The following is a 21,126-nucleotide window of genomic DNA, read 5'->3' as shown; positions in this document are numbered from 1 at the left end:
GTGTAATATATTTCAATATCACATGATCAAAGAGACAGTGTAATGGTTTCCTGCCAGGGCATGGTGACCAAAAATGAAATGTGAAGTCTATGAAAACGTTTCACTGCTCTGCACTACAGCAATGATGTGTCTCTTGGACTCTGCTCCTGCTAATTTCATGCTACAGTATTTGCTTAGGCGACTAATATATATGGTGCAGATTTTAAAAATGCTTGCAAAATCCTCAAATATAATAATTTTCAAGTCTAAATGTATCTAAAATTACATTACCATAAGCGTATGGCCCTTCTGCTTCTAAATGCTTTTGATCTGTCCCCTTTGGAGAATTAGTTGAAGGGGGGTATCGCTGCTAACTTGCAAGAATATGTAGGTAACGTGTATAAGCAATGGTGTCAGGCATATAACCCTGTAATTGTGATTAATAGTGTTGTTTTTAATACATAGAGATTCGCCATGTAACTGAATACTGCCATTAAATGCCAATATTTCCAGCACTTGCTGGCCACTCGGGGCATGAGAAGAAGGAAATGAAACGGTAAAAGAGTTTTAAGCAGAGTTGTTTCCATAAAAGAGAAATTAAGGAAGAAGGTTAATTGATGTGAAAAGCAAGCTGAATGTTTACAGTGAGCAAATGCTTAGCCTGTGAGTGGGTTTTCATTGCGTCTACATTTCGCTTGACTTAGCCAAGTGATGCAATTTAAAGAAAAAAAAAAACCTTTTATGGAAAAAGGTTGGCTGTAGGAATAAGTGTAGAGTGGAAGGACAGCAGGCTTGATTATGCCTTGGGGCTAGTATTATTTTGTTTCCTTGTGCATGCAGTATGTTGCATTAGACACACATTTTCCATGTTGCAACTTCTGCCGGGTAAGAGGTCTAACATTTTGGAGCAGGAGTCTGACGGCACCAGAATGCAGCCGAACCGCCGAAACTCTCAGGTCATGCGATCGCTCCAGGAGATACCGGAGGTGGAGGGGGGCTCCGCTTCTGTTTCAGTCGAGCTGGCCGCTCCCTCGCATTGGTCAGCCCGTTCACCCCTTAGAGCAGAGGTGGCCAACTCCAGTCCTCAAGGGCCACCAACAGTTCAGGTTTTGAGGATAAAGGCTGCACCACCTGAGCTGAAGCAGGGATATCCTGAAAACCTGACCTGTTGCTGGCTTTTGAGGACTGGAGTTGGCCACTCCTGCCCTAGAGGACTTACCAAATACATTATAAGGGCACAGTAAATTAAAGCAACAGCACTTTCTTTTTCGCTGTTTTCATATGAATGGTAAAGTTACTTGCCCTGCTAGCCCCAACGCTGCCAGAGGTGCCTGCAATGTCTTGCCATCCTCTCTAGCAGCAAAGAAGTTTGACATTCTGAACCCTGTTTGACTTATCTGGCTCACACCTGTCAGAGTCGCGGTTTCTCCTCCTGTCTTACTTAGCTGTTTCACATACTATCGGTTATTTCTCAAAGAAGTGGAGGTGGGTGTCTGTATTCCTGCATTAATCCAGTTTTGCTCAGTGTCAGTCATCAACACACAAATTTGAACCAGGAAACAAAATTGTTAAGTGATTATCAGCAATTATTGTAGCCTTCTGTAATACTATAAACCTTTTTACCTGTTGATAAGGTTCTTTATGCATTCCTCTCTTTTTTTTTTTTTGTTCTAGTCAACTTTTGTGATATCTGTTTATATTTTTTTTTCCAGGAATGAGTAAAAATGGGGTCATGTTAGAAAATATTATAATGTAGTGGTTTATTGAATAAAGGCATATTTTATTTCTAATGTATAGGGGGAAGAAAATGCATCAAATGATCTGATAGTGTCAGAGAAAGCCAGCTCTCCTACATATGTATATCACACCGTCACATCACAAAAAGGGAGAACTAAATACAGTGAGCAACCTGTATTGTTTCAGATTACAGGCATACCCCGGTTTGAGGACACTCACTTTAAGTACACTCGCGAGTAAGTACATATCTCTCAATAGGCAAACGGCAGTTCACGCATGCGCCTGTCAGCACGTCCTGAACAGCAATACCGGCTCCCTACCTGTACCGAAGCTGTGCGCAACCGGGGAGACAATAGAGCCTGTTACACATGTGTTATTTACATCAGTTATGCACATATATGACGATTGCAGTACAGTTCATGGATCGATAAGTGGGGAAAAGGTAGTGCTTCACTTTAAGTACATTTTCGCTTTACATACATGCTCCGGTCCCATTGCGTACGTTAATGCGGGGTATGTCTGTACTGTGTTTACCAACTAGTCACCCAAGGTGTCTTTTTTTTTTTTTAGTTTATTTTCCCCCATGAAGGAATCAAACCCCCAGTTATACCCCTTTAAAGGTACCCTCCTAATTAGCTCCCAAAAATATATATTAAAAAAAAATCTTCATATGAAAAAACAGTCCTGTAGCCTAAAAATAGAATCATGTTTACAGTAAATATTTGGTTGGTTTTGGTTTAATTGAAAACAACGGTTTTTTTGTTTTTTTTTTGTTCGGTTTTTTTGTTCGTTTTTTTCCTCCTTTCGTTTGAGGAACCCTGTATTTGGGCATTTATTGTCAGTCAATTGTTTTCTCCACACTTAGCCCCCTCTCCCTGTTATGGTCCAATCGGGAATGGGAAGAAAAGGACAGATGGGAAACTCATGCTCCAAACAGTGATATCGCACACAAGGGAAGGAGCCCCTCCCAAAGTGTGTCTACCATGATTGCAAACGAATTAGTACTACAGTACCTGATATTGCTTATTGTTGTGACACCCTGGTTTAAAAATACAGTGACATCAGCAATGCAGAGGATGTTTGCTTCTTTGCCATGCTATATATTTGATCGTCTGTATATTAGAACAGGTAATATGTGTGGAATTGCCCTCAGTCTGTTTCCTGAACGTATTTTTTTCTGTTGACTACTGTCTTGTTGAACGACTGTCAGGCTTAATAATGAATACTGCAGTCTTATATGTCATACCGGAAAAAGGAGGGGAGAAGTGAGATTTCATTTGGCAGAGCTTTGTTTGGAATCGCAATTTTAATACACAGTATTACTATAGTACACTGTGTTCATTTTGGTAAAGGTGGAAAACCACCCCCTTTGTGCCCGGCAATTCCATATGTAACAATAGCACATGGCATCATATTGTGGTGACCTACCACCATTATTGGTAGTTCATCTATTGAAGCAGTGATATAGGGAAACCAAATATTAAAGGCTTGCAGTATTAGCCAATAATGAAAAAAGTCAAATCTGTTTGTTTTTTTTGTCAAATGAGAGACAACCCTTAGATCAGGCCTGCACAACTCCAGTCCTTGAGGGTCGCACACAGGCCAGGTTTTCAGGACATCCCTACTTCAGCACAGCTGGCTCGATTAGTGGCTCAGTCATACTGAGCCACTAATAGAGCCAACTGTGCTGAAGTAGGGATATCCTGAAAACCTGGCCTGTTTGCGGCCCTTGAGGACTGGAGTTGTGCAGGCCTGCCTTGGATGAAGGAAAGGGTTTAACCATTACCTGAAAACAGTCCAGAAGCATTTTTAAAATTCATCATTTTGTTCCCAACAGGGCCATGCACTGTTAATTCGCGAGGTTGATATAGAGAAGGTGTCTGCATTTGGGAATCCTCATGTAGATGCAATAAAGTATTTATGGAATGATCCTGGGATTCAAGAGTGTTATGACAGACGACGGGAATACCAGCTGTCTGACTCTACTAAATAGTGAGTACTTGTTTATTACTTATATACTGGTTTTGTACATATATTTAATTCCTTTGTATTTATTTAGGTTTGTTCACTAAAGAGGTTAGTCGAAAGAATCAATACGGCTCAGATAAGCTCAACAGCGGTGCAATGGCCCAAATATTTATAGGGCTGTCCAATGCTGAAAAACAACCCTCTGCCCATGTCATCTGAATTGTCTTTTTAATGTGATACAACAACCTCCTCAAAAGGCCACAGGTATACATCTTGTAGAGAAGAGAATCCCCATCTGGGGACAGGATGCCAGGCACTGCTGAGTGGAAATGCCGAGTAAAAGGCTGATGCTGCTGGGTCACTAAAAATGATTATTTATTGTTGCAAGACATAACAAAAAATAGCAAACACCTCGCAGAGGCGCACTCTGACGCGTTTCGTACCTCTAGGGTACATCTTGTACCTTTAGGCATCCTGAATATTAGGACAACGTCATAAGGCCACCCTTAGTGTTAGGAGCTGCAAATAGGATGTAGTATAGTTACTTTGCTAGTCTTAGTATTTCAGTGTTAATCTTTTTTTTTTTTTTTTTTGCTGAAATGGCATTCCGTTTACTTATTAATAGATTATTATTGAAATAGTGGTAGTTTCATTGCAAAATGCTGTAGCATTAAACGTCAGACACGTCGGTTGAACCCCGGTTGTACATTTCTCTGTCTGCATTTGATTTGCTTAAGGTCTCAGTGTGCATGTGGCCAACACTGAAATCAAACCCATGTGCTTGAGTATGCAATACCCAACACCTTAACAACTAAACCAGATCTTAAAGCTGCGTTTCCTCTCCCAAATAGTATTTTCAGCAAGTTCAGTCACAAGGTATAACCAACACTAAAGTAGGCATTTTCATAGCAACCTTCCTCTCAATCATTTGGTTCTTCGGTGATGACGCATTTGGTGACACTTTTCCATTTCCCTTTGAACGAGGTAAATAAGTGAGGGTGATGGTGTGCAAGGGATTACAAGGCGAGGGAAAGCAAATTATGGAGAACAAGTGGTTCCGAGAAAAGCTGGGGCTGGCAGAGGATCCATCACCCCTCTGATCATTGTGAAAGGGATGAGGGCTCCAGTGCTTGGGATGGTCAAATCTCCTTTGAAACTGTTACTTGTTTTCAGAGCTGCTAGACACGCTCCCCTCCTCCTTCAGCACATACAGAAGCACTACCTGTGCGCGAGGAGGTGGAGCGTGTCAGTACTGTGAGATGCTGCTACACACTGGGCAGCTTAAAATAAATACCTGCAACCCAAGTAGCCATCAGCTAGTACTGTGGTACTAAATATTACATATTCATTTACCATCAATTTGTCTTATAGTATTACTACAATACTGTATATTGGCCAGCTCGAGTTGGTCCCTTAAAATGTATCGTAACCTAAATTGTATTTACTTATTTCATCAAATGTGGCCCTTTAATTCAGAAAAGGAGTGAAGGCTAAAATCCAATATGGCAAACGGTACTCTAGCTGCCTAGCATATACCAGGGAATATGTACTTCTGGTTGTCCCTTTTCGGGAATTTCTACATTCTAGAGTACAGTAAATAAAAATACAACTTGTGGTGTATTTGCATGTCTCAGACAGGTCTGAAACCCTGTGTTCTCCATTATTGCTCAGCAAACAACGCTTCAAAAGAGAGCAGCAATAAATGCAATGGTGCCGTAATCCATTTCTGAGAAAATGTGCAATCCCAGTCTCCAGGGGGAACAAGACTACACTTTCTGAACTAGATCTTCAACATGGAAATGTAAAAGCAACTCGTAACTGGAGAAACTGGTTGGTGTGACTAGATCTAGAGTGGGAGAAGCACAAACAAAAAAACAAAGTGCGTACACTGTACAGTACAAATTTATTAAATCGGTAAAAAAGGAAAACGCTCACAAAATATCATAAGAAACATAAGCTTATCTGCACCTGACCTAGTCCAGCAAGTGCCTTCTCGTCCAGAGGGTGGTGATGGCATCACTCTGTCTACATATCCTCTGCTACGGATCCTTCATTGATAAATCAACGTTGTTGTGAAACGCATTGGAGAGCTTTTTGTCTTTTCTGAGGATTCGCCTGAGAGTGTGTGCAGTGTGTTGTGTGTGCAGTGTGTTGTGAGTGTGTGCAGTGTGCTGTAAGTGTGTGTGTGCAGTGTGTTGGTTGTGTGTGTGTGTGCGCAGTGCGCAGTGAGCGTGCGCAGTGCACGCAGTGAGTGTGCACAGTGAGTGAGTGTGCTTAGTGAGTGTGCAGTGTGTGTGCAAAAAAAACATTTTTTTTTTCATTCGGGGTCCACACTCAAATTGCGTGTGTGTGTGTATATATAAACGTGCACTCAAATGATAACACAATAAAAAATGTGATGACCTCGGTCACTTCCATCAAATACTCCTCCGCGGACCAAGGTCATCACTTAAAGCGACGTTCCCTCTCCTAATAGATTTTTTTTGTTTGTTTCAACTAGTTCACTCACAAAACTGGGGAAGTCCCAGCACTAAAGTAGGCATTTTTATAGCAATCTTTCTCTCATCAATTAGTTTTTTTTGGTGGTGACGCGTTTGGGACCATTTTGATAACCCTTTTGAACTGGATTAAGAGGTGATCTTAAACAAGGGTGTCAGGATTGCCTAGACCTCCTGCCTAGCCATAGCTTCCTTGTCCACTGGGTGTGCTGCTGTCTTCTGTTGGCTCTGGGTTCCTCTGTCTGTCTGTCTTCTTGTTGCTCCTGTCTCTGTCCTTTATAGCTTGCTTCCTGTCTGTTGCTTTTGCCTTTGCTTGCTAGTCAGACTCCTGCAGTTTGCTCATGCCTGTCTTTGATCCTGACCTGTTTCCTGTACCTGTACCTGTATTTGAGTCTGCTCACAGTAAAAGCCCTTGCTAGTAATCTGGCTTGTCCCTGGTTATTCCTGCTCCCCGGTCTCAGTCCCTGCTCCCTGTTCTTAGTCCCTGTCCTGCCCCGCCTGTCCTGTTCCAGTCTCCTCGTTGCCGACCTCTGCTTGTACCTAACTTCGCTGCCTGCCGCCTGCCTCGGACCCCTGCTTGTACCTGACTTCGCTGCCTGCCGCCTGCCTTGGACCTCTGCTTGTGACCCCTACTACGCTCGTGCTGTTCCGGCCACCGAGATCCTACCCGCCACAGGAGTCTCCCGTGACAAAGGGATTAAGAGGTAGGGTAAACAAGGGATTAGGTGGTGAGGGCAGGCAAGAGGTTAAGAGCAAGGGAGCTGGAATTCTCTTTGGGAGAGGAGGAGGAGGAGGATGGTTTGGAGAGCAGAGGAGCCATGACCCTCTGGTGCTTGTAGAAAGGAAAAGGGCTTCTATACTTAGGATGGAGATGTGAAACCTTTGAAACGGCTGTTTGTGTTCAGAACTGCTAGATACACTTCCACTCCTTCCTTTCTAACTTTCTATGTATCTATGAAAACAATATATCAGTTTTCAGCACAAGTTCAGCTTTCCATTGGTATCCTTTTCTTTGTATTGTGATGTGATAATTCTGAAAAAAATAAAAACAATTGACCTATTTTCTTATGATCATCCCAGACATTGATAACAGTGGCCGGGAATCTTCCTCAAAAAAATATCAAGTCGAAGAGGTTGCGGAGGTGATCAAACATTTTAACAAATGGCAAGACTCTGGACCATTGATTTTAAAAAGTTTAAGGCAATACCCACCCCCATTTGTCTAAATTATTCAATACATTCATACAAGGGTCCAGTCCACCTAAATATATGTCAAGCACCACAATTATAGTTATTAAAAAAAAAAGGAAAGGATCCCTCTAACTGTAGCAGCTACAGACCCATTTCCCCTTTGAACTCTGATATAAAAATGTATGCTAAAATGTTGCATATTAAGTATAATATGGTGATGTGGCTCATACACTCTGACCTGGTGGGATCTTTCAGTGGGAGACGAGCCTCGAACAACAAATGCCTAGTTTAATATAATTGACCTTGCACAGTTGATCAAAACCCCGGTAGTAGTGTAGAGTCTAGATCCTGAAAATGCCTTTGAACGGTTGAATTGGAAATTCATGTTCAAAACGCTTTGCTTGGATGTGGGGAAATATTCAGAAAAGAGGTAAAAGCTCTGCTTCTTAATCCCTCGGCCTCCCTCGTAGTGAATGGCCAGTTATCAAAATAATTTTTCATAGCAAATGGAACTAGACAACATTGACCCCTTTCCCCCCTGCTGTTTGCCCTATCAGTGAAGCTGCTCAGCTGTTTGATTATAAACAACCCAGACATCCCAGGGTTTAAGATATCTTCAGAGGAATTTAAGCTTGCCCTATTTGTGGGTGATATAATACTATTACAAAGCCCCTTATTTAATTACCTAATTTATTGCAGACAATTTCACCATTTGGAGCCCTCTCAGGGTTTTAAATAAATAGCTCCAAATTGGAAACCTTTTGTACCAATCTTCCGCATCCCTCAGTAAAATTGCTTCAGCCAATTTTTTTATTTCAAATGGGAGTCTTCTTGTATAAAATATCTGTGAATTCAACGAACAGAGACTATAAATCACTGTGTACAGTTAATTATGGCTTGTTACTTAAAAAACTAGAGAAAGATACCTCGCTGAGGTTCACATCCAATTTCATGGATTGGACGAATATGGGTGATTAAATTAACATTCTACCACACCTTCTTTGCTACTTCCATTCACTCCAAATCTTGATCCCAACCAAAGGATATACTCCAATTCCAAAAGAAGGTTAATTATTTTGTCTGGAACAGGAAGCTAAGGATACATGTGGTTTGGCCTCCCTTCATTTATAAATAATTATAAAGTGTCTCAATTAGGGAAATTAGTTACGTGGCACCTACCCTATGGGATTACCCTGTGGGTTGACCTAGAGGCTAATCTGGTGGCCCCATTGCCCCATTGCCCCTGGAATCTATCATATGGTTGAACTAAATAAACAGACCTAGGTTGGCTTTACAGATCCTAATCATAAAACATTTACTTAATGTTTGCGACTCATCCAAACTAAAGTGTAAACTTGCATATAGCCCATCTCTAATGACCCGCTTGTCAAAAATAAAGCTTTCATGTCAGGGAACTTAATTAAATAGCTGGATAACAAAGGGATTTGCAGAATAAAAGACCTGTATAAGGAAACGACGCACAAGTCGTTCCACGAACTACAAGAGCACTTCTCCCTCCCAAAATCAGACCATTACAAATACCTGCAGGTTAGACACTTTATTGCCAACACATTTAGACAAAATATTATCCCTGATATTTCCTTTTTCGAAAACATTTGCCTTATTTGCAGGAAGTCAGACAAAACTAACTTGACTTCTTTACTAGATCTTGTCCACGGTGGGTGATTCAGGCAAAGAAGTATATCCTGGTTTGGGAAAGGGACTTGGGGCAGATCTGGATTGGGGGGAGTGGCAGGATATCTGGGAGGAATTTGCCAAGAGCTCGACGTGTACCTTAATAAAAGAAAATGCATACAAGATAATGTCTCTCTGAGACAAAATTTCATACAGGACAAAACAGCGATTGTAATACCCAAAGACCAATGGTCACTTCTGTTAAACAAACCACTGAAAGGAGTAACTAGACATGAAGCTAAACTCACCATGCATATCTTAAATGCTTCTAAATGCATGATAGCTTGATCATAAAGATACACTGAACCCCAATCGCGTAAGAAAATTAGAGAACAAATTTCACATGTGATGCTTATGGAAAGATACGGAGCTATCTAGAAGACATGCTTGGCAGGTTCCTAACGGTGTGGGAGCCTCTACTAACTCTAGCTTTGTTGTGACCCAGTACTGGTTTTGAACAATAGGAGAGTCTATGAAACGTATACGAAAACAAAGGCAAGAGTGTGTGGGTGTGAGCTTCAGACCCACTGTGTGTGGGCGCGAGATTCGGACCCACTGTGTGTGGGCGGGAGCATCAGACCCTCTGTGTGTGGGCGCAAGCGTCTGACCCACTGTGTGTGGGCACGAGCGTCGAACCCACTGTGGGGTGTGTGTGTGGGCACGAGTGTCGGATCCACTGAGGGGGTGGGCACGAGTGTCGGATCCACTGTGGGGTGTGTGTGTGGGCATGAGCGTCGGACCCACTGTGTGTGTGTGTGTGTGTGTGTGAGCATCGGACACTGTGTGTGGGGGGGAGGGACACACCCACCGCCTGTGAGAGTCAGACCCACCATCTGTGAGTGTCAGCCCCACTGTGAGTGTGTTACAGATACATACTCTGACAGTCGCCAATGGGCTCGAGGCACCTTCACCCAGCAGTGGTCCAACAATTGAGCATTGTTGGACAAAGATAGTACTCAGCTGGATTCCAAGGGAGATTAAAAGACCAAGGCGACAACCAGAAGTAAGATGGGAGGATAAATCAGAAAATGTGTTTAATGTGGAGAAGAGAGGCTTGAATCCACAGTTCCTGGAAGAAGACAGGGCCTTATAAGAGAATAAGGAAAATAAGAGGTCCCTATCATAGCACTTCTAGTTCTTATGTAATGATGAATTAGTTCAAATCAGACTTTAATAAGTATCAATAATATTAAATAAATTTGGACAAACTAACACAGATAGCCACGGTCTAATGATACTCCTGTGCTGGTATGCACTTGGATTGCTGGCTTCACGCTAGTGACAAGGTCTAATCACCAACACCAGTGCTGGTTAATATCCATGATTTAAGAAATCATAGCAAAATGTCTATGGCTAAATTAGCTCTAGGGGTAAGAGGAAAATATCCTCCCCAATAACTGCTGTATATAGAGACATATAAGACCCAGGTGAGACAATTCGCTATAGACCAAAAATTGAGAGATAACGTTAATAACAGCAGGTGGAGTATCAAAAAGATGGAGGTATATATAAAAACTCTTAATGTAGTAAGAGTGTAATACTAGTATCCTATTGTATCAATAGAGACACGATTAGAGTTCCGAGGTCTACCATATATTGGACCCTAACTTGGCTAGTATTGTATGCTGAGCTATTAGTAGGCTTGCACAGGAACACTGTGGGATATAAACTGAAGGACGCAAGGCGTGAAAAACCAGGGAGGATGGGTGGAGCCTGCTCACGGTGGTGACGTCATCAAGGACGTGACATGTCATCTAGCAAATAACAGTGAATTCCTAGATACAGTGCGACATACAGTAAGGAAGGGCTCTGGATTATTGAAGATGTGCGGAGGAACCTTTTTTGTACATTAATTTTCTGGACTGGTTAGCGATACCTCTTCCTGCACCCTGACTTCTACATACGGTTAATCAGGAGTGCCACCTCATATTCCTTTTTCCTCTACATTGTGCTTTCTGTGAGAGGCTGTCTTCGTACTGCCGCTAGGGTTTGTCTCCGGGTGATAATGTCATTCGGAGACACTGGGACATAACGGAGCTGAGCAGCAACCCGGAGAGGACCTCTGACTCCTGAACACCAATGAGATCTAATCCCACCCCTCTGCCCAAGCCACAAAGGGAGATCAGAGTTTGCAGGGTAAAAAGAGGAGGAACCCTCTGTATAACATTTTATTTTATTTTCTACTTCTAAATAGAAATAGTTTGAGCTGATGCTGGTGCAGCTGAGTGAAGGTAGTTTAAAGCCCCACTGACTGCACAGGAGATAGAGTGCACATGACTTAACGGTTTCGTCACTAGGGCACTCTAAAGGTTAAAGAGGTTACATAGTTATGTAGTCACTGATAAGCAGAAAGTTCTTGTAAATTCCACATTCTTATGTTGTATTGTTTGTCATAATACACCTGGAAAAGTATATACTGTATCTGCTGCCTGTGGTGATATATTTTAAGGGACCAACATAGATGTTTTTGTATATGATATTTAACAACCTTACAAGTCTCTTCTTCAGATGAAGATTAAAAGCTTGAATGTATTTTTATTTGAATTTCTAACCAATGATTACAGCTGCTGACACACAAGTTGCCCTGTAACTTCAGTCAAGCACAAATAAAGAATCCACTCCTGTGCTGTTCTGTATCTGATTGTTGCAGCTACTTTAAAATATACTAATTTTGTGTCGCTTTATCTAATGAGGATGATTTAAGGAGCTTAGAGTGGATAGAGAAAAATCTGAATCTTTATTTTTATACTGCATGATGCTCGTTTTCAGGCTTGGTAAGAGTTTGCATTAAATGCACCATTATCCCAAGTAGCACAGAGGGCATCTTTAAATGGAGTAGCACAATCACATCTGTGTGCCAGTCCGTGTGACATTCCCTGGACATCATCATCTTAAAAATACTAGAAGAAAGAATCGGGTTGCAAATGCATGTAGATGCATTTGCACTGTGCCTTCCCTTAGAAAAGCAGACAATGATAAATCCTCAGTCTGCTTTGCTCTGTGTGAAAGTCCAAAACGTGTTCTGGTATTTCTTTCTTCTCCACGTAAGCGAACCTCTGTTGCTGCCCATATAACCTTGGTAATGCACTTTGTGCCTGCCACCATAGCAACCTACTTAAAATGACCTCAGCAGTCACTCGGCGTGTTTTCGCAAAACAAATTTACAGCTATAATTAACTTTTTGAGCTATTTTGTAAGATACATTTATTTAGACCTCGCTGTTTAAAGCGAGGCAGAAAAGGTACGTCCGCTGTCGCTCCTCTCTCCATTTCATTGACTTGCGAACGGAGGAGTCTGTCACAAGAAATGTTTGACAGCCGCCGCTGCTGTAGAAAGTAACATTTCTAATCTATTCAGTCACACGCTTTTTATCTTTAACATAACCCCTTTTTTGTGCTGGAGAGCAGCAAAAATGTTTGGACAAATGTGGGGGTGATGAAAGTACATGTATAGCGAGGAAATCTATGATGATTGCTAATCTTGGTATATTTAGGTTAGGACTGTTTGCAGAGAAAGTTAGGTCCACGTGTACAAAGTAGGGCTGTGCCGTAAGGCACCTTCCGACCTTGGGAGGCACCTTACACCACACTTAAATGTTGGAGACGTAAGGTGTCTTCCAGCGCCGGGAACAGCACTGTGTTGTCAGTATGTGTCATAGTTTGCTCCACCAGGTGTATGAATACTCTGAAAATATCCATTCACATTTCACAAGCCAGGAAATGTATGACAGGCAAAACAAATATCCCTCACCAGAATGAAAGTATTTTAAATTGATAAAAATACACCATCTAATACCGCTACGCTATCTCTTTGTGTGTGTGTCTGTTGTTAGTTAGTGTCCCTTAGGCCTAGCTCATACACTCCGCTTGCTTGCGAGAGCGCGGTCGCTCCATCGTGCGCACTAGGAGCGGCCTCAAAGGATCCTGTGCTTGGTGCTTGGCGCGTGTGTGCTAAACAGGCAATCGTTTGGTGCTCGTGTTACAAATCTGCCAATCAAGCGCCAAAGCACACAGTATAAGCTCAGCCTAGTTCAGCGATTTGATCGTTCCTGCAAATGATAATGGCGTCTGTTCTTCTTCTTTCACGCAGTTTATTCGGTCTTTCTCGGCACTATCGCTCTTGGACCCCCTTTTCTCTCCCAGGAAGTCCACCTTTTCTTTGGCCAGCCTAGGCCCATATTTAATTTTTCTTTTTATTCCCTCGTTTACCCCCAACACCGTCCATCCCACCCCTCATCTACAAAATATTGCCCCTTATGCCCTCGTTCACTTCATGCTGCTAGTTGTCCTCCCTCACCTCAAGCTGTCTCATTCTATCATCTGCTGCCCTTTCTGCTCATTGGCACCGCGCTAACCCTTCTGCACTGCTTCAATACGTAGCATCACACTTCCCCCTCTACTTTCCCCACACACTGACCCTTCTTTCCTCTCGCTTTCTCTTCGGGCTGCTAGAGGAATATATTTGCTGCACCATGTCCCAAGGCAGTTCTGTGGTGGCTCCCACGGCCCAGTTGCAGCCACACATTCTCTCTCACCACAGCACATGTAGGGGGTGGGGGAATGAAAAGCAGAAAGAGAGAGGTGCCACGTTGCTTTGAGACACTGTGCATCAGATTCAAACCTTCCAATGCATCCCTTATAATTGCAGCCGTGGGTTGAGCGTGGCAATGATGCTTAAATCTAACACTGACCATATTTAGTAGTGACGTTTCTATGATTTTGCAGGTCCAGGAATTAGCACGCAACATATACAGTAAATAACATTGGAAAAGCAAGCTTTTCATTGGGACTCCTAATGTTTACCATTCATATTTCATTAGTGTGTTATTTAATATTTCTCTCTCTTCATTTCATAGTCCTTTGTGTTTCTTGTACGGGAAGAATTAAGAAATAGTACCCTCGGCTTTTCTGCATTTTAGAGCATAAATAAATCATGCCTTTCCAATATGCAATTCTACACCAAGGCAAATGACTGGTCTTCCTGCGAATTAGCTGTTCCAGTGGGAAACGGATGACTATTATTTATTATTCCGTGCAACAGTTCACAATTCAAGTCTATGTTAATGCTAAGATGCTGCGGTGTAGGAAATGCAAGGTTTTTAGATTTTATTTTTTAACAAAAATCCTGCATTAAATGCTTTTATTAGAAAACTATGTGTGCTGCAGGAAATTATAGGAACTGATGAGTGAATACCAAATGATTTGCTGTGCATGTTTTTGCTCCTTTTTTGGTTATACAGCTTTTCCTTACCCCCCTACACTTGTATCCAAGTGTTCTGCCACTGTGAGAGGATTTTACACTGTATAAAATAGTGTGCAGATGATGTTTGTGTTGCAATATTGCTTTCTGCTTCTCTCCATTGGTTGAATTTGTTTATTTATAAAGATGTTTTTACCAGTAAGTAATACATTGAGAGTTACCTCTCGTTTTCAAGTATGTCCCGGGCATAGGAGTTATAAAAAAATGCATGGTTACATTAAAAGAACAGGGTGATACAGTGATGCAGTGAATTCACAGACATTTCATGCACAGATAGAGTTGGAAAATTGGGTAGCATTAAAAATATATCATGCAGTACTGTACTTCAAATAAGAAAATTGGGTGTCTCTGTGTGTCACGTTTTTATTGTTTATTTGCATTAAAGAAATCTGCCAAGTCTGAAGTGGCATAAATTCCTCTGGCTAATAATTTGTGTCAAATGTCGGAGACGCTTTCTTACATTTCATGCAAATGGAACCAGAAAATGGAGCAATACGTCAAAAAAACCTTATCTTAGCATTGATGCATCACCCTCTCTCTCTCTTGAATTGAAATCTGTAGCTATCTGAATGACTTGGACCGTATAGCAGGTTGTGGATACCTTCCCACGCAACAAGATGTGCTGAGAGTTCGAGTCCCGACAACAGGAATTATTGAGTATCCTTTCGACTTACAAAGCGTCATCTTCAGGTACAGTACAGAAAGAAACCCAATAAAACTCTTGTCATTTGCCATTTTCCCATAGCTTTATGTATGGACTGTATGTGATGATTATCTTTAATATTGATCATCTTTTTATTATAAGTAGGAAGGGGGGTCATTCCTGCTCAACCTTAATATCCATCATTAAATAGTTGTAGTGGCGGTGCAGTGGGAAAAAAACGATATATTTCCAAAAAAGGTGTTCGAGAGATGATCACCAAAAAAGATTCCCAGTTAAGTTGCACTCAGCCTATTGTTTATTTTTCCTTATAATTAAACAGTAGGTGTCTCAAGGTTACTTATATTTCAAAAAACCCCAAGGAGATAAGTACATAGGGAAATACTAACATTTAAAATCATTTTATTAAACTCATCTATCAAAAATAAACCCAAATAAACTATACTATATTAAAATTCTTGCTTCTCTTTTTTACACAGTATGTGCTAATTGTTACACCAGTGATAATTATATCTTAGTCGTTTGGTTTATTTTTGATAGATGAGTTTAATAAAATGATTTTAAATGTTAGTATTTCCCTATGTACTTATCTCCTTGGGGTTTTTTGAAATATAAGTAACCTTAAGACACCTACTGTTTAATCATAAGGAAAAATAAACAATAGGCTGAGTGCAACTTAACTGGGAATCTTTTTTGGTGATCATCTCTCGAACACCTTTTTTGGAAATCATCTTTTTATTATCCGGCGCACTAATATGTACTCCCTCATTTACCAGCATGTTTTAGAGTTGCAATAAAATTAAAACGTTACAAATACTGACAAGAATTCGGATATTAAACGTCAAAAATATATATTAATTTGGTTCTTTAAATACCTCAATACCAAAATAAGTAAAACGTTACAAAAATAGGTATAAAAGATTATTTTCATTCAATATGGCTTGTTGTAGTTTGGTACATAACTGTGGAAAGACTCTAGGAGTAATTTCCAATGTTGCGGTCGTTGTGTAACAAATGCCAGTGTGTGTTTTTCATACTAAAATACATAATTACAAATGAAAATGGAAACCTGTAGTTTGGGAATAAAATGTATTAACATTTGGGGGGTGGGGTGGGGGGGGGGGGGGAGGAGAAACACTGCCAAATCCTTATGACATTTTCAATACTTACTGAGTGATTGATGCATAGAAACTAAATGTGCCTGTATATTCAGGGCCATATTTGGCTTTCGTTGTGGCTAAGGGTTACTGTTCATTCTGCAGAATGGTGGACGTAGGAGGGCAGCGATCTGAAAGAAGAAAATGGATACACTGCTTTGAAAATGTCACCTCCATAATGTTCCTAGTAGCCCTCAGTGAATACGATCAAGTGCTGGTGGAATCGGACAATGAGGTAAGGAGAAGCAGAAGCGCCTTCATATGAGTTTATTGATCGTCTACCCCATAGTAGGTTAGGACTCTCTGAACATGAGAAAAATCACTATTATTAACCCTCCACTGCCATAGGGACCTGCAAAAACATTGATTTCAGGGACCAGCAGAAAAGATATGCATTGAATGTTCCAGTGTCTTTCCTTGAGATACAGTATCTGAATAAAGTAATGAACCCTATTGCCCTGCAAGAATGTACAGCAACCTTTACTTGGCAGTTCCAGAATCTTGTTTAACTAGCACATGTATCGTTTATGTAGGGATGGTGTCCTTGGTAATTAAATGCATAAGATTGCTTTTTCAGCATTAAAACAGTTCCTCAATCATATGCATCACATACTGTGTAGTCTGTTGTGTGACTTTAAAACTCTATGTATCACATATTTAAATACCCAAACACACATGATAACCAAAGACCACCATTGTTTAAAGTCTTCCTTTTGACAGGTGAACAGATCACAAATATAGCAACATATACATTTTAGAGAAGAACGGGAGTTTGCGCTAAATACAATGCTTAAACATGTTAGTGATGCATTACTGGTGAAAAATAGCTTTACAATTTATTTTTATTTTTTTTCAAAATATTATCAATGAAGAGAACTATAAAATGAAGGTATCACATCTATATAGATGCATCTATTACAGAAAGTGTTTCCTATCGCATATTGATATAAGAAATGTGAAAATACAGTAAACACATCTAGGTAAAAAAAATATATACATATATATACTGTATGTGAGAGAGAAAAATTAAACGTTCAGCAGAAAGTCCAACTCAAAAAATGTAGAATGAATCCAATTAGAACAAGATAAAAAAACACAATGTAAATTGCAGTTCAAAATATAAATAGTGAGTGTTCAAATTGAAAAAGAAATGATGACAAAGGTCCTTAAGAGTCTTTAAAAATAGTCACACAAGTGTGCTGCAGTTTCATATAGGATTGATCAATCCATGTTTAACCTGAAGGAAAAAGAGAAGTGCATGCCCCTATAGTGTAATGCGACCTGACCAAAGGAGAGCCCCTTATGTGCCCTCGTCTAAACCACTCATCTGACAGATACGCTGTTTTATTTGCACAAAATGTGAGTGCATCAATCCTCTGTTTTAACTGCATTACTATTTATCACAGAATTACACAATGAGTATGCACTTCTCTTTTCTTCTTTCTTTACATATACATTTTAGGTTGGGATTAGACCGAGGGTTTCTCCAGGTGGTATGATCACCGGAGAGCCAAAATCTTAAAGGACACATACCCCTGATAGAAATGAAAACTAGAATAAAGGAGGTAGGGAATTGGTATAATCCCCATTCAAAAATTCTATAAACAATCATTTTACAGAACATTTGTACCAGGAATCACACTACAGGAATGTCTGAGATTTTATTTAGATCTATCTATCAGATATATCTATCTATTATTTCTATCTATAAAGAAATTATCCACAGGCTCCCAAATAATTTATGAAGTGGAACAGTAAAGAGAGAGAGTGTGTCACAGATCGCCACAACCCCCCCCCCCCCCCCCCTCATCCCCCGTGCCTAACAAAAAATCGCTGGCTCGTAAAAATTCTGTCTAGCTCCTAGGTATTTTATCATTTTGTCCACCCCTGCCCAGAGTACACAGGAACCGATGTGATGGGGAGAGCACAGCAGCAGTGATGTCCTCACTGTAAAGTATGTTGCACAGTGAGTTGTGTGGTCGTGTCTAGCCCTAATGCTACATCCAATATAATTAATTATTTAGTACATTACTTTGACTTTTAAATATATATTCTTTCCTCGTTTAGTTCAATACTTTGATCAAAATATTTTACGTCCAGGTAAACCCAAACCCAGTAGCACGCCCAATGACACAAATATATATATATATATACAATGTAGTGGGTTGGGTTTTGAGCTTGCTAAGACAGTGTATGGAGTGTACAATTACTGTGTGGCTCACTACTTAAAGCGGCAGTCCAAGTTGCCGTTTTTATTTATTTAGTCCCTTTAATATGTGCATCAATATAATCCACTCAATGGTTAGTGATTAGCTAAGTTGCCGATCGATCCGTTCTCCTGTGATCGATCGGCGGAGATTTGGATCGAGGGTTTAACAAATGGCTGTCTGGGAAGCAGAAGAGGACCAAAGATGCACAGTTCGGTGGGGAAGATCATGTGACCAGGCAGTCACTAGATACAATTGGTGCACTGCTACAGAGAGGGCAGGGCTAAAACAGGGGTGTGCCAGAGCCTGTTTCAGAAAAGGAAGGGGATGTGACTTTGTAAATTGTTGCTATAAAAAACTAAAAATGCTTGTTACATTTATAATACATTAAACATGTAATTGAGTTGTTTAAAAAAAAAAATACTACAAATATTTTCTCATAGTATAGAACTGATTTATTTAAAAAAAAAAAAAAAAACATGTTGGATATTGCTTGGTCTGCAGCTTTAAACCACATATTTCCAGTAATTGGGGAATATGGATGCATTGTTTTCCTCTGCAAGGATTAGATAAACTAGCTCAAATGTCAATGTAATTGTGATTAAAATGAGTTAAGTGCTTCCCAAATTATATCCAGTGTCAGCTGGTTTGTTGAGCCAGCGTTTCTCACTCGTGTTTCCCGGACTACATGAAAGATGGGATTGTTAATATGAAGTTGTGGTTTGGTACAGTATGTTTTTGGGAAGTGGGAATGCTACAGCAAGTTGCACCACCTCCTTGTCATTGTCACAGTATCTCAGAAACCAAAAGTGGCTAAAATTGGGTATTCTTTATTGTCAGTGGTCGACAAATCACCAAAAAATCTACTCGCCAAACAAAAAAATCTACTCGCCACCTAGTACCACACGTGTGCTGCTTGGGCCAATAGGAGCTCGCCACAATGTTAAATCCACTCGCCCGGGGCGTGCAAATGTATAGGTTTGTCGAACACTGTTTATTGTACACATCCAATGTTCAGCTGGTTATGACACTTAATTAGTAAAGGATTTTACCAACGGCAACTGGGAGGGGGAGGCTGTTAACATTTCTTTAGTTTCTATGTAAAGAATAATTGAGATTTGATGTATGGCACGAGTAGCAAACTCCAGTCCTCAAGGGCCACCAACAGGACTGAGCCACCTGTGCTGAAGCAGGGACATCCTTAAAACCTGACCTGTTGGGGACTGGAGTTGGCCACTCTTGGCCTAGGTAGTCACCATTGTTAAATCTGCTGATATTTTTCAAAAATTTCCAGCTCAAAGCAAACTTTAACGAGCTCCTGTCCATTTATTTTTAATGTTGCATAAAGATTTAAAAAAAAAAAAAAGTGGGGGGAAATTAGCTACTGAAATGCTTTCAGCTGATAGAGCCCAATGTCAGCACTGTTAAAATGCAGAACAATTGCTCATGGTTTCATTCTTATGTTTATATAATGAAGAAAAAAATCTAGAAATGTGTGTCCGAATAATAGTGTTGACTGAATATTATAAGTATGCCTAATATACTGTACAATTCAGGGAAACAATCTGTTGATGTAGAGCTAGGTGTTTGAAATATAAATGCAAAGCACATTACGTAAAAATGTGAGAGGTATGTGGGATATTTTTACATAGGAATGCATTTCATGCTGTGAATGCAATTAATTTAGTGACGGGGACCTCATTTGCAAGGTCAATGCAATCCAGGTCCCTGAAAATCGAACATTCTGCCATGGTGTTCATACAGTATATATTATTATGTAGAAATAATAGAAGTGCTTTAACTGGCAGAAAAAGTCCTGTTATGTTGTTTGAATGAATGAAAATACAGTCTTCGTTACCTAAAGCAGCAATTTCCCCTTCCATTCCCCCCCATCTCCCCCCTCATCTCATGCCGTTATCTGATGGCGGAAACCTTCCATAGCTGTACCGTCGACGGCTCTGGCTCGAGAGCAAAAAAAATCACGCTTGCTTATACAGTTATGCAGCCTCTGCACTTGAAGGTTACCTGAATCCAGGCCTCCCGTTCCCAAGATATTTCTAGGTTTTTTTTTGTCCCAGTCTCTCGACTCAGAAAGATGACAAATATGGTGCCGGGTCACGGATAACAAGCCACATAATCCTCTTCTAATGGCCTTGCAGCCTTCTGTTGGCTGCCGAAATGAAGCTGACCCCGGCTCCCCTTTTTGTTTCCAGAGGGCACAAAGTAGAAATATCTCAGGAACCCAGGAGGTTGGGGGACCACGGATCAGCTCCAGGAAGGCCCTCGGTTTATTTAACTCAGTGTGATGTCTACATCACAGGCACTTCATATTCTTGTCCCCCGCGTCACTGCACAGATATTCAAGTGATGGGGGGTGGGGGGGTGGGGCAGGGAAGTACTCTATCTATCATTACTGTCTATCATCTATTGTGGTGATCAGATATTTCAATTTTTAGAGCAATCCCAAAGGTTAAAAGGAGAGACCAACACAGTGACAATGGCTCACAGACACCATTTTATTCCTATAAATATATGGGACATGTAGATTGAATTAGGGCACAGGTCCCCAATCACGCAATTGCACTTCTATATTTGTGTGGGTAAAATTGGCCCTTGGGGTCCTATGAAAATCAAATCCCTAAACACATGATGCATATAGATTTACTTTTACATTGTATTTGAACACTTATTTCACAAGACCTCATAAGCACATTTTTATTCCCACATATATGTATTTATTTAGTTTTTTTCTCTAACATGCTACTCACTAATAA

General features: G+C 40.6%; 1 protein-coding gene across 2 annotated transcripts in view; it reads left to right on the top strand.

The window, feature by feature from the left end:
• Positions 1-21,126, top strand: part of LOC142493957 (guanine nucleotide-binding protein G(q) subunit alpha) — a 153,550-nt gene that overhangs the window by 106,653 nt on the left and 25,771 nt on the right. For both annotated transcript variants that reach the window (XM_075598764.1, XM_075598770.1), the window contains exons 3-5: positions 3,554-3,708; positions 14,889-15,017; positions 16,251-16,380. In XM_075598764.1, coding sequence (XP_075454879.1) covers positions 3,554-3,708; positions 14,889-15,017; positions 16,251-16,380 — 414 coding nt within the window. The remainder of the gene's footprint in view (positions 1-3,553; positions 3,709-14,888; positions 15,018-16,250; positions 16,381-21,126) is intronic.

Source organism: Ascaphus truei, chromosome 1 (assembly GCF_040206685.1).
Source record: "Ascaphus truei isolate aAscTru1 chromosome 1, aAscTru1.hap1, whole genome shotgun sequence".
Classification (NCBI taxonomy): domain Eukaryota; kingdom Metazoa; phylum Chordata; class Amphibia; order Anura; family Ascaphidae; genus Ascaphus; species Ascaphus truei.
Note: the sequence above shows the minus strand (reverse complement) of the source record. Positions and strands in the feature narration are given on the sequence as shown.